Genomic DNA, 16,579 nt, shown 5'->3' with positions numbered 1-16,579 from the left:
CTGTTATGTTCTCTGGTTTAAAGGCTACTCTTAATTGATAATTTTGAAGTTTTTCTAATACTTGTCCTGTTTATGTTCACAGCTACTTCAGAATTTTGAAATCAAAATTTCTCCCAAAACTGAACCAGTTCATGCCAAAACTCATGGACTTTTGACTCCTGGAAATTCCATCAATGTCAGATTTTCTGACAGGAAGTGAAACTCAAATGTTTTGGAAGTCCTTATACAATTTTCATGGAAACAGGTTTGGATTTTGTGGAAGTTTAAAATATGCTTGTTCTCTGGTTTGCAGGTATTTAACAATATCACAAAGTATTATGTGCTGCCTTAGTTCTAGCAGTACATAAGAGCAATTACCTCTCCCATAACAGTTAATTACACATATGAAAATATGTACCAAAAAGATTCCTTCTTGCACTGGGAATCTCCTTTTATCTGGGAGAATTCCTTGTAGCAACAACACATGCATTGAAAAAAGCCAACCAAAAGTCAATTCAGACATGTCAGTATCATTCAATTGTTTTGTTACGCTGCTACTAAGTGAGTGTATTTAAGAGCAAGGGGATTATTATGTAATATGTCAAAATTGGCTGCATGTGTAAGTTTGTATTTTCCTGTTTCTTGTCCTCCAGTGTTTTTTAAAAGTTTCCATGTAACAATGAAATTGTGAGATAATTTTCTTAATATGTGAAAACATTTACTCTGCATGTATTAAAAAGAAAAAATCCAGTAATATGAAAAGTAAGGATAGAAAAAATACAACTTAAATCACGTTGTTTAAACTTGAAATACAGAACATATACAAATTTAGCTAAACATAATCCCCATAAAATATTTCTATATAGTTTAAAAAATGGAAAGTCTTAAAAATGAAAGTTTAAATGTCACATTGGAAAGCTTGAAGCCAGGCATTGTTCTCATCACCAAAGCACAAGCCACTTTCATTTTTCTAGCTAATATGCCAAACCCAAATGTAAATATTAAAAGAAAGTTGTTGTTACATTTTTATCATTTAATTAAAATACTGCTTTTATCTTTACTCTGTTCTTCAACAGTAAGAACTGGAAACAGTAAGTTTTATTGTTCTTCAGCAGTAAGAACTGGAAACTTCCCATTTTAACTTGCTGAACCCATAGGCAAATACAGAGTTCTGTAGGATGGAAATGTGACTACTGAAGTATTCAGAGAAGTTATTTTGCTGTCTAGTGCCTAACAGAAAAAGTGGACACCCTGGAGTTTGGGTTTGGTCTTTTGGGGGTTGTTTTGTTTGGTTGTTTTTTTTAATTATTATTACTTTTCCTATGACAGCCAACAGAAAACTCTCCCTTGCACGATACTTTGGATAATTTTAGTATTACTGCACTAACCTTACATTCCCATTTTTGAGAGAAACGTGTGTCCACGTTATGCCTTGAACAATGTTCAAACCTGCTATCCTAATATGATACATATTATATATAGTTAACTGTTTACATGTCAGGCTCTGACTGTTTTTTGGGAGGTAGTTTACATACTGACAATCATAAATGTTTCAGCTAAATAAACTTAGTGAAACTTTTGCAATTTGTTTTTTAAAATGACAAAATTTTTCTTTGATTGTCTAGCCTTTGGAAGACAAAGACAGGTTAGAAATTAAATAACATTGTAGTTTTAATGGTGTACATGAAATTTCACATTGCTACCTAGCTACTACAGTCAAACTGTTATAGTATTTTGATTCCTTTTTGTGGTGCCTTTTCAAGGTTTAGACCAAAGAGAACCAAAATCTCCTTTGCATGGATCTCCTATACAAAATAATAACACTAAACAAAATGAATCTGACCTACGGGAGGATTAAATGCTTACATAAGGACTTTAAAATGTTATTCTTGTGTTGACCATATATGTGTACTGTAAGAAAACCAGGTATTCTATTGGGAGTATTTTCCTTGAACAAGCCTGCCTTCTGATTTTTCCAGGGCTTTCAATTATTCCATCTTTCTTGTTTTTGTTGTTTTTTTTTCTTTCCCATTGTTATTTTCAATGAAGAAATTTGTATTTTCCAGAACCAGCTGACATCCCAAAGGAGATGTTTTGCAAAATCTGTTTAAAAGTCTATTGACTATTTTACTCCATATCTCTGCCTGGTTTTGTTGACTTGGAGACAAGGAGCTCCTGCCTTGAATCCAAATTTGGATGCCATATGATGCCTTCCTTTTGCTCTGTCATAGCATCATTAGAAACACCAGTCACTGCTATGTTGCAGTACATTTGCTGCTTGGTATGGGTCCTTAAGTAAAATGTCAGTGCAGAAGATGGAAGAGACATTCTAAAATGCTTTTTATAGCATTTGAATCTTTTAATGAAAACAGCCAGTATTTGTTCTAATAGAGCACCTATCCATGTAAGTTGTCTTTTATACATAATAAAATATTTATATAGAATTTACAAGTCTTTGTTCTTATTTTAATTATTATTTATATTTGCATTTTTCTTTAGCAGCCTAAAGTCTTTAACTTGTTGCATTGATCTGAAAGATTCACTACTCTGTGGAAAATTAATCGTTCAACTAGAAAAGAGGGGGATTCATACAAGAATTTAAGGTGTATAATGATTTGGCAAAAGGGGAGATAACATTATGTTAAGAGTACTGTCATTGTAGAGGAAAGGTACTGGCAAAGTTATCCAAGAAATACCCAAGGATTGACTCTAATGTTAATGTTTTGATTAATTGCTTAATACACAGAAGAGTATTAAAGATACAAAGAAAAAAGACATAAAGTGTGAAAATCAAACCAAACCAACAACAAAAACAATCCAGAATGTAATAGAAATGGGCTGGAATTTAATAATAAAATATATGTATGTAGGAAATAAAAATAATTTATTTGAGGCGCTCACCACTTGAAAATGTAATATGTGGAGGAAGGCCTAGATAATCACAGGTGACTACAAAGTGCAAGTATGTGGGAATAATGAGAAATACAGCCTACAATATATGAGGTGCAATCTGACCTATTCTTCCCCAACTTCTATCAGACATCTTGTCAAGTATGACAAGTGTGCTTAAGTGTTCAAGAGAGGTGGAGTTTGATTTGGACAGATGAGGATACACTAAGAATATGAGGTTAGTAGTAGGTTTTTGCTCTGCCTCCCTGTGGTTTGCTGGCAGATCAAGCACTGGCACATCTGGAAGCTGTGTAACCATGGGCTTAGGAGAACTTGTTTTGTTGGACACAAAAATGCTGAATTGATTTTGCTCTTTCCACATGGATTAGATAACAGGTAGTGGAAACATGGGTGTCTGCAAGAGACTAAACTTATCCTCAAAAAGTTCAAGTAATTAGTCTAGAAAAGTGAATATTTTAAGAGGACATAACTCTTCTCTTCACGTACTTTCAGGTTAACCTCTTTACTCCTCACAGTTAAGGACAATGCCTGTTCAAAACAAGTATCACCAGTAACAATGAATAAATAAACTGGTGTGGAAGGTTTCAAACTATCAGGGATAATAAGAGTTTAGCATAAAGTCATTGTGAGACATGGGGAAGACTGGAAAAAATATCCCCAACCATGATAAAAATAATTTTTAGAAGTGTTTAACTAGAATTACTCTATTCAGTCAGTTTGTTTTCTGTTTTTCCATGCTCTCTTGTAGGCAAGGAAGGAATCTATGAGGTCAGTGGTGAAATAGTCACAACACCAGCAACATTGTATGCCAGTGGTGAATGAAATTTAGGAGTTTAAATACCCCAGCTGCGAGGTGGCTGTGAAGAGGGAGAGTAGGATGCCTGGCAGCTGTGAAGAGGAGAGAAGCACTGGGGTGTGTTTGGAGCTAGGAACGGAAGAGCTGTGCTGGTACTCGGGACTGGGAAGGGAGGAGTGGGGAAGCCACACTGAGTGGAGGCTTTGTGGCTGTACCAAATACCACCCTGGGTGCCTCTTCAGGGAGTGGAGGGGTGTGGACTGCAGGGAGGATGGGGCAGGCTGAGAGAAAAGGGATGAGGCAGGAGTCATTTGGGTGCCTGATGTGTACTGTTTGTACTGTATAAAACAAAAAGGCCACTACTGGTTTTGATCACTGAGGTTTTTCCTTCCTCTGCTGTGTTGTCACAGAATGTTTGTAACTTTAAAACATGGTACCATATAATTTCACAGAATTACTAGAGATTTATATCTTTGGTAATGCCAAACTTTGCCAGTGCATGCCCAGAGAAAGACTCGGAAGGGCTGCAACAAACCACGGATTCTCAGTGTTCAGGACAATGGTTGTTTATGCTGGCAGGCTCGCATGGATGCAGATGCATCTGAAGGTTTCTCACCTCCTGAAGTGTCATAGAAGTGTCAATAGAGGATTTACAGGGGCAAGTGAAAAGCTGATGGTAGGATGATCTAAAGTGCTACCAAGTGGTAGTCCCAGCACTGTACAGCTACTGAGCACAGATGGAAATACTTGTGCCAATACCATCTTTGGGGAGGACAACTGGTCTTACACATTGGACCCTTCTGATTTTTAGAAGTGAGCACCTCTGTCATGGACTCTGTTTATTGAAGCAAGATAAACTACAGTTCCCTGAAATGTGTGCTGGAAAATATTTGGGAAGCGGTCCAAAGTTGCCAGGTATTTCTTATTCCTGTGTAAGGTTTTCATCTAAACCTTACACAATAAAATTGGATGGAAAGCTGTGAGTAGTAATTATTTTGGTACCTGATCTTTTAAAATCATTATATATATATATATATATACACATATATATACATATGTATATATGTATATATGTATGTATATATATATATGTATGCGTATATATATATACATACATATCTATATGTAAAATAAAAAGAAAAATATTTTGTCCGCTGTGATTAATGCACGTGTTCACTTCCCTTTTTCCTTTTCAAAGGTACTTAAACCACAAAACAAGTATATACATATACATTCATACATACATACATATATATATACATACATATATACATACATATATACATACATATATACATACATACATATATATATATATATATGTATATATATATATATGCTAAGAGCTTGCAAATATTTATTCATGTTCTTGCTGGAAAAAAAAAAAAAAAGACCAAAACATGTAAATGTCATGCGGGTATTTAAAAAATAATTTCAGCTGAGTTTCCCCTGTGCTTCCAAAAGGATTTTCAGGAAACCACTGAAAATACTACACTATGGTTTTGGTACCACTAGGTGGTGCTGCCTTTATAGTATTCCTTAGTGAAAGTCTGGGATTATGTACCTATGGGAAAAAAATATATAGCTAAGAGCAATGCACTTATTATGGCTTCTTAAAGATAGAGAAGTTTAGTTTCACTTGTTTGACAAAGTCTCTTAGCCCCTGTACATGAAAACATTCTCAATTTCTGTTCATCTTTTGCATATCCTTGCTCAAAATGGGAATTTGCATGTGGAAAAAAGTAGAGTATGTCCAAAGTTTCATATGTATGGGAAAAGTTTTGTTAGAGAAAATCCAGCCTTTGCAGTCCTGTATGGCTCCTGCTGAGATTTGTCTTTAACAGTTTGTTAATCATTGAGCTTTGGCAGCCTACCTGTTATCATGCAAAATTCAAAATAAAGCCAGTTCTTACTCTGAAGAGATCACAGTCTAGGTGAGATAAGAGTAAAGGAGACAGAAAATAATTGAGTGGGATATTTGTGTGTTTCAGACACTATTGCAGTAAACATTGCATAAACAGGAGATCATCTGACACCATTTAGAGAGTGTTGTACCCATCTTGGCAATGTTTGAAACAGTGTTTGCTGTCAAATGTTTATCTAGTTGGGAAACAACTCCATTGAATTGTAAACTCACTGAAGCAGCCCACTTTACTCAGACAAAAGGAAGGCCGAAGTCAGGGATTTGGAAAGAAATGTCTAAGGGATAAATGACTGCAAGAGGATGTTTGCCACTACAGTTAAGTATGGGATAAGAAACATTTAGACAAGCCTTTCTTAGTTTCAGCAGCTCAACTCATGAAGCTCTTTGTCTCCTTTATGCAGACAGGGGTGAACACTTGAATTTGCTTGAAGATTAAATAATGCAGGGACAGTCTCATCCCAGATGCAAAAAAGAAGCATTAAGTAGTGGATTAGAGAATCAGAAAGGTATGCAGGGAATCAGTGACACATATCTGGAGAGACTTGGCAAAAAAATCTTCATCTAAGAAGATACCACTGAAAAGGCAATCAGTATTTCCCTATCACATTTATAGATGCTTCTTTTATGGTCACAAATTCATAAATAATAAATACATAGTAATAGTGATAACTTTATCAAACACCTGTTATTTTCAGATGAAGTTGTATGAAATAACATGCATTTCTTTTCACAAGGAATGAAGGCACCAAATTCATCCAAGGAACAATCATTCACTGGTTGCTAGTCTGCATAGTTTTGCAATATAAACAGATATCAGCTCCAGAAAGTGCGGGCAGCCATTTGTCTCACTTCTATCCTACATTGTATTTTTTAAATGGTTGCAAAACATCCCAACTTTGCAGATTTCCGAGACAAATCTCAGCTGGCAAAGCTTTCTAACTCACCCCGTGATTCAGAGATCAATCATCACCTCTGCAGGGTTATCCATCCACTGGTTATGTCAGGTTAAATCGAGGGCAGGAAAGATCTAATACAGCCATGCTGCTCCATCAGAACAGATTTCTATAATATTTGTATATTTTCAAGGCTGTAAATTTTAGGCCCACACTAAACAGTTTCATTGTGTTGAATTCCTCTTTCTGCATCTTCTGGGACTGGGTCATCTTGAGTGACAAAGCTTCTTTGGCAAATGTAGGTCTGTTTAATGTTTTAATCTGTCATGATTCTGGGTCACATTGGAATGCAGGAGTACTGCTTGTAATTACAGCAATTGTGTTGATGCATAATTTGTATTAAATGCTTTCATTATTATTTTTGATGTTGGCATTTCACCACACAATACTATAGGCAAGACCAAACAAAATTTATGTTATTATTTGGTTAGGAAATAATTACAAATAGCACATTGTCCTTTTACTACTGGAACAGAAAAGAGTGGGCTACTAATGAGTTTCTGCCATGAGAAGTGATGAAATATCAATTGTGCAATTCATGTAAAGTAAAATTAATTGAATTACAGAAAAACATATAGTGGATGGGGAATAACCTTACATTTCCCAGATGCTGGGTTAGATCAAAGTCCTCAGGCTTTTCCACTGAATTGGCTACTTCTCAGAGGAGAAAAATCTTCCTAGGCCTTTGCTTTACTTCTATGACTATTATGTATCTGCACAGTGATAAGAAAAATGAGAGAAGAGCTCATTATTTTTAGATGACTTTAGGCAACAAATGGAAACATTCTGTTTATTGGTTATCATCATGCACTTGACATCTAAAGTTTGGAAGTTTAATGTTGAACAATTTGACTGGTAAGAGGGATGTTTAGTGTTAGCACCAGGGAGCAATGAGAATCCATTATTTCTCCAGGATCTGTAAAGAAGCACTAAAACAAAGAAGGCTTGTCATGCTTTAATGTTTTTTTGAAGTATTTTTTAAAGGGATGGCAACTCATAAAAGGTTAAGAACTGCTAGCTAGCAGATACATTCTTTGGTTGTTTTTTGTGATTGTGATTGGTGTTTTTAATGCTACTGATTGTAAGCAAGGGGCCAAGAGAAATACATCAAAGACAGCAGTGAGTCAATAAAGTCTTTGCGATCAGCTGGACGTTCCTGTGGGATGAACAGCAACCTCTAATTGCAAGATAATGTAGGACTAGTATTGAAGAACTGCCTCTAATATTACATATAAACAAAGAGTAATCTGTAAAATATTTTTTATAAAAAGATCATAACTGATCTGATTAGCTTTATCTAAACCTGTATGTGGCACGTTCCCATCCTATACAGTATAAAGTACAAATTGTATGTATTTTCATTTATATATTCTGATATTTATGTAAGAAGATGAAGACTTATTTGCTGTGATAATGGATAGGATAGGATAATTAATTAAATTATCAAGGAATCATTTCGTTAATGGCAATCTTCTTGTTCTTCCCCATAGAGAAAAGCTTTCTGAAAATAATGGAAATGTGTAATTTCAGCAGGAAAGAACTGTGTGGTTTCTAGGATTACCACACCCTTATGAGGCTGTGAGTTGGTGTAGTGTTGGTAGGATCTGCAAGTGGGATGTACCTATTTGTTGCTCTGTCTAGGGAATGTAGGGTTGCTTGCCTTTCTGAATGCTTACTGTACAAGTCTTGGTAAATCTGGATGATGTTGGCATGCTAGGAAGGGATATTTTTGTTTGTTTGTTTGGTTGTTTTAAATCTAGGATCTCAGAAGATCTGACAGCACACATACAGCCAGAGGATAATGCTGTGCAAGATTATTCCTATCCAGGCAGTTTGCTTTGTTTTGCTGTGATGTAACTCACTGCTGTTACAAAGACCAAAAATGCTGCTCTCTGTTAATAGTTGTCTTTTGAGTTTTTTTTTGCTACCAGTTTCTGGAAGCTTGTTTTACAAGCAGCACATTTCTAATATATATATATAATAAATTTATCTTTACCTCCATGTCCGTGTGTCACATTTTATCTTTCCTTTGCTTGTGACTCAAGGCTGTGAATTCCTTAAAATAATTGAAAATGTAGAAGTGATAGCTTTATCCCCGCCGCCCTTCTTTGGTTTTCAGGTTTTATGATTCAGATCTTGACTTTTTTTTCCTGTCTGGACACTTATTCATGTGACTCTAAAAGTTGGGGTTTTGAGGGAATATCCTGTATTGAAAAATTCCTAGTAAAGATGCTCAAAGGCTGCAACATTTCCAGACTTGTGCTTTGGCTTTCAGAGTACAGTAGTAGAAATAACATGTATTTCCATCACTTGTGCAGTGAGTGACATGTTAAGAAAATTCTTCACGATTTACTACATTTGGTTCATTTATCTGGCAGTGTTGCCTTATTTCAAAATATAGTTTGGAAACAAAGCAGAAATTTAGCTTGAAATTTATGTTTATTCTTCTATATGCTGATGACCCTGGTATCTGTATACACATGGCTTTGACTCATTAAACTGTAGAGAAGACTGTGAATGTTCTCTGTTAAATTTGGCAGGTAAACTTGAAGATGTCAGAGCATTGAATAATACATTAAAATATCACATAATTTGGGAAGAGAAATAAACCAATTTTAACTAATTCTAACTATCTGAGGCCTTCACTGTTTTTTTGCTGAATCTTTATGAAAGCCATTTTATAGAGTTGATAGAGCTCTGGAAATGGCTGAGTTGTTACAGGTAAGAATAATTTTTTTTTTACTTTTTTTTGTGTTGTATTTTCTTCTAATTGAGGTCTAGAAAAACATTATTATAAATGTCAGTAATTATTAAATAGAATAGATTGCATTAATAAATAGTATCCACTGTTTTATTAGATATGTGCAGAAAACAGGATTTTCCCAGGCTGGAAAGTTACCATCCTTATTTTCTGAAAAATCAAATCCCAAACCTCAAAAGTAAAGAGTTGAATAATTCTAAAAACTGCAAAGATTTGAATTGATAGCAAGCTTGCAGTAATTGAAGGAGAGATGGCTCTTGTAAGTAATGTGCAGTGAATAAGTCATTCTATTTCGTTGCCAAGGAAATAAAATGAGGCTCTTGATAAAGGGAAGCGAGGAGGAACACATTGCAACTGGGACAACTGTTACCATTACATAATCCACCTGGCATGGTTATCACAAGTGTGGAACCTTGTGGATGTGTGTTTGATAGAAAATATCAAATACCTCCTGCATTTCATGACAGTTTGTACTGTTGATGTGGTATCCTGGTGATATAATATCCTTTGTGTGATTCCACCAGCTGGCCCATGTGTCCTACTGTAGCTACAGATGGGTATAAACTGGCCTGTCCATTTGAGTATGTAATTATTTCTGATTTTTAGATAATTTAATAAATAGTTGAAGGCTTCCAGAATTTGCAGAATATTTTCCATAGGAAGCACATGATACATTTGCCTGTTCCTTGCTGACTGATGATAATGAAAAAGTAAAATTAAAATTATTTCATATTTGCTAAATCTCTTCTTTTCCTGCACTATAGGAAATTTTGATAAGCTTCTTGGAAATATATTTGTACAAAGCTTACAGACCATTGCCATTCTTTACTCACTTCATTTAATAGTGAAGGGTAGCTAATCTGTCACAAATTGAGGGCCAAAGATCACTTTGTAATAGCTAAATCCACTCAGGCAGAGAAAAAAAATGGCTTCATGCATGTGTATGAAGTAACCAAACAGGTATGTGGATGGAAAAGAAATACACTGAATTTTGAAATTGTGAAAAATCTGCCAAAGTTTGGAGGTCCCATTAAGGCACATCATAAGCACCACATAATTCCCTAGAATTCAAGCAAGCTTGCAATCACAGGACAGTCTTCAGTGAGACATGAGACAAAGTTTTAATGCCATTTTATTTCCTGCCTCCATCTATTTCTGAACAGGTGAGTCTGGACTAGACAGGCAAAGCTCTCAGTTTTGGCACCTTCTCAGTGCTATAGTATTAGTTTTTTTTGGTGGGTTTTTTTTGTGTGCTTTAGAGCATGAGAAGAGTAAGTTTGGCATCATCTTCTGTTTCTCATAAAAAGATTCAACAGGAATTGAATGTCTGAGAGGTGTGGGAGAGAACACCTTCTGACACTATTTTAAAATCAAAGAGCTTTCATGTTGCTCTTGTTTTAAAGGATAGAACATGTAATCAGCAAGTTCTTATCTATTATTTTTATGGCAGAAACTTCCTGCACCTTTCTGTTGGAGAACAAAAGGAGAGTTTGCAAGAGAATATAGTCAGTCAGAAATGAATCCTAAGGCAAACTAGATAATGGTGAAATTGATAACCAAATTATCCCTGACAATGTTATCAGGTTAAAAGAAAAGACAGGAGTCACCTTTGCAAGCTCTTCTGGAATGCTGTCCCAGAAGAATGCATGATCTGCAATGGAAAGAAAAAGGTGGGCAAGGTTAGAGTTAGAACTTGATTAGATTTTGTTACATAATATATTTAGTGCATTTTGTTGTTTTCAAGATGTTGGATTTACTGCCTCAAGTCAGTCCTTCCACTGACATCACTAAAGGCAGAGAGTGGAGCTGGCAGGGAGTGAGGCCAACTGACCTGCAGTGCTACAGCCAGAGTTAGAACAAAACTACAGATCCAAACAACCAGGCTGTTCAATATCTGAACTTCAGCTTGGAAAGCTACAAGAAACGGTGATTGAAATAGACCCATTTTGCATCATATGAGTATTGGGGTAAAGGGCTTTAGAGTTCTTAAAATAGTTTACTGCAAATATTATTTAGTATAAATATAATAATTTGAAGAATTCAATAATGATATTTTTCTATTTTCCATAAACATTTAATTAACTGAACTCTACTAAATATTTTCTAAAAACTGTAATTATACACTTAAAATCAGAAGTCCTTGTGGAAAAGAAACAAAAATCAATTTAACTGCTTTTAATCTTCTTTGTAACTGGTACAGAGAATACATACTTCTAGTTCCATGAATAGTAGAAACCACTACTGCAGTAATTTTACAATAGTTTTATTTAAACTAATTGTATTATGAATGATTTTGCCATCAGTAGCAGGGAAGATTTTGATTATCACTGCTTGTAGTTTTAAACACACAAACTAAAATTAAAAGGTTAAAGACAGAAAAAAAAAAAAAAAAAAGTGAATGGATACCTTGCTGAAATCACTCTTTGCAATCACTCCTCTAATCATGAAGAAAACATCCTGCTCCCAGATGGACAAAACTGGCAAAACAGGAATACTAATAATAATGAAAGAAAGAGCTGGAACAACAATTTGTGCAATGAAGGGAATAAATTGTACCTAAGCTACAAAACAAGAGACTCCAAGCCAGTGGGCATTTAAACATATGTTTAATTGTAAGCAGGTGAACAGTTCATCTCCCTTTAATGAGACAATTGAGAAGTGAAATGCACTTATGGGGCTGAGGCCTAACATAGTTATTATTGACTAGAGCATTAATCAATTAAGAGAGCCATAAAAAAGCATTGGTGGGTATGTGCCTGTTAAATATGCCTGTTTGTGCTGGAGTGCTTGACAGATTTTTGCTTCTTCCCTCTGAACTGTGGCAATGAATCATCCTGTCACCAGGGAGATGGACTACAGGTGGGTTTCATAGCCCATCTGGTTTTCTTAACTTCAGCTATTTAAGCTATCCAGCTAATCTCCCTCTGGAGCTTAGGGAGAAGGTTTTTTCTTTCTGGTTTACCTTTCCTCACCTTTGGAGATATGGATTTCTATCTTTTGGCTATAAAAGCAGCCAAGGTGACTCAGCTGAAATTAAATATGTTTAGCTGGTTACAGTCTGGCAAAATGAAGTGCTCTGGGGTCCATTGTTAGAATAGATTAGACAGCTATGAACATATTGGACTTAATGTCATTGCAGGCAATACTTGTAAGCATTGTTTGATTTCTTTTAACTCCAGTTGTGCAGAATCTGTCACTAATAGCTTCCAAAAGCCTTGACATCTCTGTCATGTGATGACACAAAACATAAACAAATATAAAAACATAAAGTTACTAGCCTGTATGTTTCTTACTACATAATTGCACTGTAATCCAACTGAAATTGCTTACATTTATAAGCTTGTAAAGCACAGTAAGCTTGAGAGCAGAACAATGGTGGATAGATATGAGACTGAAGCCTTTCTTGTTCACAAAGCAACAACCTCCTGCATGTATTACCTGGCTGAAATGGCTTACCTGGTCATTCAGTTGCATGGCCACTCATAATATGTGGGGGAGTACCTTTTGCAACACACCTGGAGCCCAGCAAATGCTTTGCAGCTTTGGTGCTGATCCAATCAAGTACAGAAATAACTGGGAAATGACTCATGCTGAGAGGTGGATACTTGCTGTTAATCCCAGCTTTTAAAGTGTACACAGTTTGTCATCATTTTTCATTGTGGTGAACATTCATGCCTGGCTGCTTTTGTTTCACAGTTGTCTGATGTTTGCTGTGGAATCTCTTCTCAGCTAATTTGCTTTTCACTTGAGAGGACGTAATCAGACAAAAATCCCCTCAAAACCAGTTCCACTGAAGAAAAGACCTAAGAAGGAGAAGAAAATATATGAGGTAGGGTGGAGAGGAATGTGTTCTGACCCTGAAACATCTGCTCTTTTAAACGTGATCTTACAAATGCTTAACCACATGTGCATCCTTCAACCTTAAAAGCTCAGCTAAGGCGGAGGAGGTGGGGGTGAGAGAAAAATTACAGATGATACCCAAGAAGAAAATTAATATGAAAAGAACTAGTAAGGCTGAAATTATGGAAAAAAAACAGATGCATTTAGGATAAATACTACAGTAATTGAATACTAAATTAATAGTAAATTCTAATCATACCGATAGATGAATACTAAATGTAAAACCAGGAAGGAATTGAATAAATTTGCAGTTTGCAGTACAGATTAGCATCATGGGCAGTCAAACACTGAGTACATCTAGTATCACTGCAGTTTTCTTACACACAACTGGAACATGTGCCCTAGTATTTTATTAAATGGGAATAGGATGTCTACTAACATAATTGAAGTATACTAGGGATTTAAACTAGATTCTGAATGAAGGTTTTGTCATTAAAAAAAGCCATTGTCAAAACAGGCAAGAAACACAGAGGCACTGTTTCATGAAGCCTTACAAAGAGGTGTTAGCTTCTCTGTTCACAGTTTCTAAGGGGTCTGGCAAGACAATTGTTTTTATTTTTATTTTCTGTTCTGAATGAACAGAAATAGTACTGAAGCAGAAATGGGAAACAATAAATGACATATATGTTGGAAGACCTGGCCTAGCTCTCTTAAGTTATCACCTTCAACATTTATCTGTTGCTTTGCATTGCAGTAGTGTGTGCTACACTGTTCCTGTGTGTGTGAAACTGAAGATAACGATCTTCATCTGGAAAAATAATGACTGTGTGAAATGGTCTGGGGGCACATGGAGGTTTCAGTCCCATCATTGAATTAAAATAGATGTTTCCATCTTAAATACAGGTAAATGTATTGGTCACTGTTATATGTCTGAATATCCTGCAGAGCACTGGATTGGTTGGTACTGCACTGGGTATTGAGGGCACAGAGTCCCAAGCTCCCACAAAGAACTGGGATGAGTGTGCAGAAGCAGGATAGGAAGGAAGGAAGGAAGGAAGCTTCCCCACCACTCTCCCAGGCGCTGGTGTGTGGTACTGAGGGAGGGCTGGGCGCTGAGTATTAGGATGTGAATAACAGCACTGAGGTGGCTTCCTGTATTCCAGGAAACAGAACTCTGTCCTGACGTGTAAAGGAATAAAGTTTCACAAAAGGTATTTGCCCAGTAGATTTAGCAAAGCAAAACCAAAGCCAGGTGGCCCAGAAGGCCAATGGCATCACAAATGGAATCAGTGTGGCCACCAGCACCCAGGCAGTGATCATCTCCCTGTACCTGGCACTGGGGAGGCCACACCCCAAATCCTGTGTTCAGTTTTGTGGGCACACAATTCAGGAAAGACATTGAAGTGCTGAAGTGGGTCCACAGAAGAGGAATAAAGCTAGTGAAAGGTCTGGAGTACAAGTTCCATGAGGAACAGCTGAGAGAGCCGGAAGGATTCAGCCTGGAGGAAAGGAGTGTCAGGGGAGACCTCATAATGTAGGCACACGGTTTGTGGTAATCGGGGTGGGGCTGTGGCCCAGCCTCATCCCCAGTGGGCTCAGCTGTGAGCAGCAGGTGAGCAGCACTGACAGCAATGAGCCATGGAGTGCCCAGGAGCACTGAGCAACCACCAAAGGGAGCAGAGGGCATACAGGGGCACTGCATGTAAGATGAAGAATATAAAATGTTGGGCTAAAGAACAAGAAGGGAAGATACTTGAAGTCTTTTGATGAGGTAAGGTATTACTCTGTATGGGTTCAAGCCTTCTGAAATCGTATGGTGATACTCTGTGTATTGTGGTTGTCTCAACTGCAAGGTTGTCATTCTCTGTATTCACCTGAAAAAAGATTGTAGCAAGGTGGAGGTTGTTCTCTTTTCCCAGGTAACAATTGACGGAACTAGCAAAAATGGCTTCAGGATGTGCTGTAGGAGGTTTAGATTGGATATTGGGGAAAATTTCTTCACTGAAAGGGTGGTCAGGCATTAGAATATGCTTCCCAGGGATATGGTGAAATCACCATCTCTAGAAGTGTTCAGTGGGGGAATGTGACATTTGGGGCTATGGTTTAGTGGTGAACACAATGATGCTGAGGTAATGGTTGGACTTAATTATATGAGAGGGCTTTTCCAACCTTAATAATTCCATGATTAAAGTTTGGACTCTGAATTTTCATTTCACCTTTTTCAATCAGAGGTTTATTCACTTCTAGATGCCCTTCCTTAAGGAATTAAACTTGTGAAGATCTAGGAGTAATGTTGCGCTTGTGAAGATCCAGGAGTAATTTGAGAGGTACCTTTGTCCTATGGATTTGAACAATCAGCGATAACAACTAGTGGTACATATCTCTTAAAACAAGAGCGTCTCTTTGCTGCGGGATGAAAGGCGGCAGCAAACTCATTCCAACACCTTAACTTAATCCCTTGCGATGCTTCCCAGACTTTCCCACCCTGTTGGCCTCCTCTGGGACAGGCGGCGGCCGGGACCTGCAGGAGGCAGGGTGGGGGAGATCCGTCCAGAACCGGCCCCCATCCCTGTCCCTTTAAGGCAGCGCTATCCCTTTAAAAGGCGGCGGGCGGCGGCGGCGGTGACGGCCGGGGCCATCGCCTGCCCGCCGGGTTTTCCCCCCCTTCCTGCCGCTCCGTCGCTCGCAGCCCGTTAAAAAGAGGAGGCAAGATGGCCGAGCTGGGCAGCAAGGGGGTCACAGCCGGGAAAATCGCCAGCAACGTCCAAAAGAAGCTGACCCGGGCGCAGGAGAAGGTAGGGGAGAAGGGGGGCATCCCCGGGATGCGGGGCTGGGAGCGGGGGACGCGGGTACCGGGGATGACAGCCCTGCCCGGAGCAGGGATGCGTCTGGCAGTGGGCGCTTGTGGGGGGTGGCAGCCGCCTTCCCTGCCTGCGGAACTGGGGCCCCTCTGCATCCTGAGCATGCCGAGGATCCCTGTCGGAGCGGCGCGGGTTCCCCGTCCGCCTGCGGAAACATGGCATCGGCTGGCCGGGAGCGCCGGGGAGCGCGGAGCGCCGCACGCTCCTGTTGGATCCGCGGATGCTTATTGTTTCAACAGGAGGAGACCTTTCCTTGTGGCTTTTAGGTTGTGCTTTATGCAGCGTTTTCGAGAGCGGTTCTGTATTTTTGCCATAGCGCTAAATGCGTAACCTCAAAGATGGTGAGGGAAAGGAGATGGATCCTTGCCCCTTATCTTCCAGCAGCATCGCGCGATAGTCGCTACTTGCTGTACTGACCTTGAACTCCTCATTTTGGAATGGTGGCTCCGCCGAAGCCATACGGCCTTTAAAGATTGTGCCGATCCGCTGAGACGGGGGGATTTTTGAATCCCGGGAGCCCTTTCGCTGCTCTCCGCCCACCCGTGTGCCAGCAGA

The 16,579-nt window shown here is 38.2% G+C and overlaps 2 protein-coding genes and 1 long non-coding RNA gene across 21 annotated transcripts in view; 2 read left to right on the top strand and 1 right to left on the bottom strand.

The window, feature by feature from the left end:
* CYP27C1 (cytochrome P450 family 27 subfamily C member 1) overlaps positions 1-2,418 on the top strand; it is a 19,394-nt gene extending 16,976 nt beyond the window's left edge. The window contains exon 9 of the mRNA XM_021526167.4: positions 83-2,418. Within this exon, the coding sequence (XP_021381842.4) occupies positions 83-199 (117 nt within the window). The 3' untranslated portion in view covers positions 200-2,418. The remainder of the gene's footprint in view (positions 1-82) is intronic.
* Positions 1-16,579, bottom strand: part of LOC110468323 (uncharacterized) — a 20,263-nt gene extending 3,684 nt beyond the window's left edge. The window contains exons 1-5 of the long non-coding RNA XR_014956506.1: positions 16,442-16,579; positions 12,780-13,126; positions 11,730-11,800; positions 10,931-10,974; positions 7,161-7,275 (exon numbers count right to left, since the gene is read on the bottom strand). This is a non-coding gene — a long non-coding RNA (uncharacterized LOC110468323). The remainder of the gene's footprint in view (positions 1-7,160; positions 7,276-10,930; positions 10,975-11,729; positions 11,801-12,779; positions 13,127-16,441) is intronic.
* BIN1 (bridging integrator 1) overlaps positions 15,845-16,579 on the top strand; it is an 88,142-nt gene continuing 87,407 nt past the window's right edge. For all 19 annotated transcript variants that reach the window (XM_021526166.4, XM_021526162.4, XM_085584228.1 and 16 more), the window contains exon 1: positions 15,845-15,958. In XM_021526166.4, coding sequence (XP_021381841.3) covers positions 15,875-15,958 — 84 coding nt within the window. In that variant the 5' untranslated portion in view covers positions 15,845-15,874. The remainder of the gene's footprint in view (positions 15,959-16,579) is intronic.

This window comes from Lonchura striata, chromosome 7 (assembly GCF_050655825.1).
Source record: "Lonchura striata isolate lonStrDom1 chromosome 7, ASM5065582v1, whole genome shotgun sequence".
NCBI lineage: Eukaryota > Metazoa > Chordata > Aves > Passeriformes > Estrildidae > Lonchura > Lonchura striata.
Note: the sequence above shows the minus strand (reverse complement) of the source record. Positions and strands in the feature narration are given on the sequence as shown.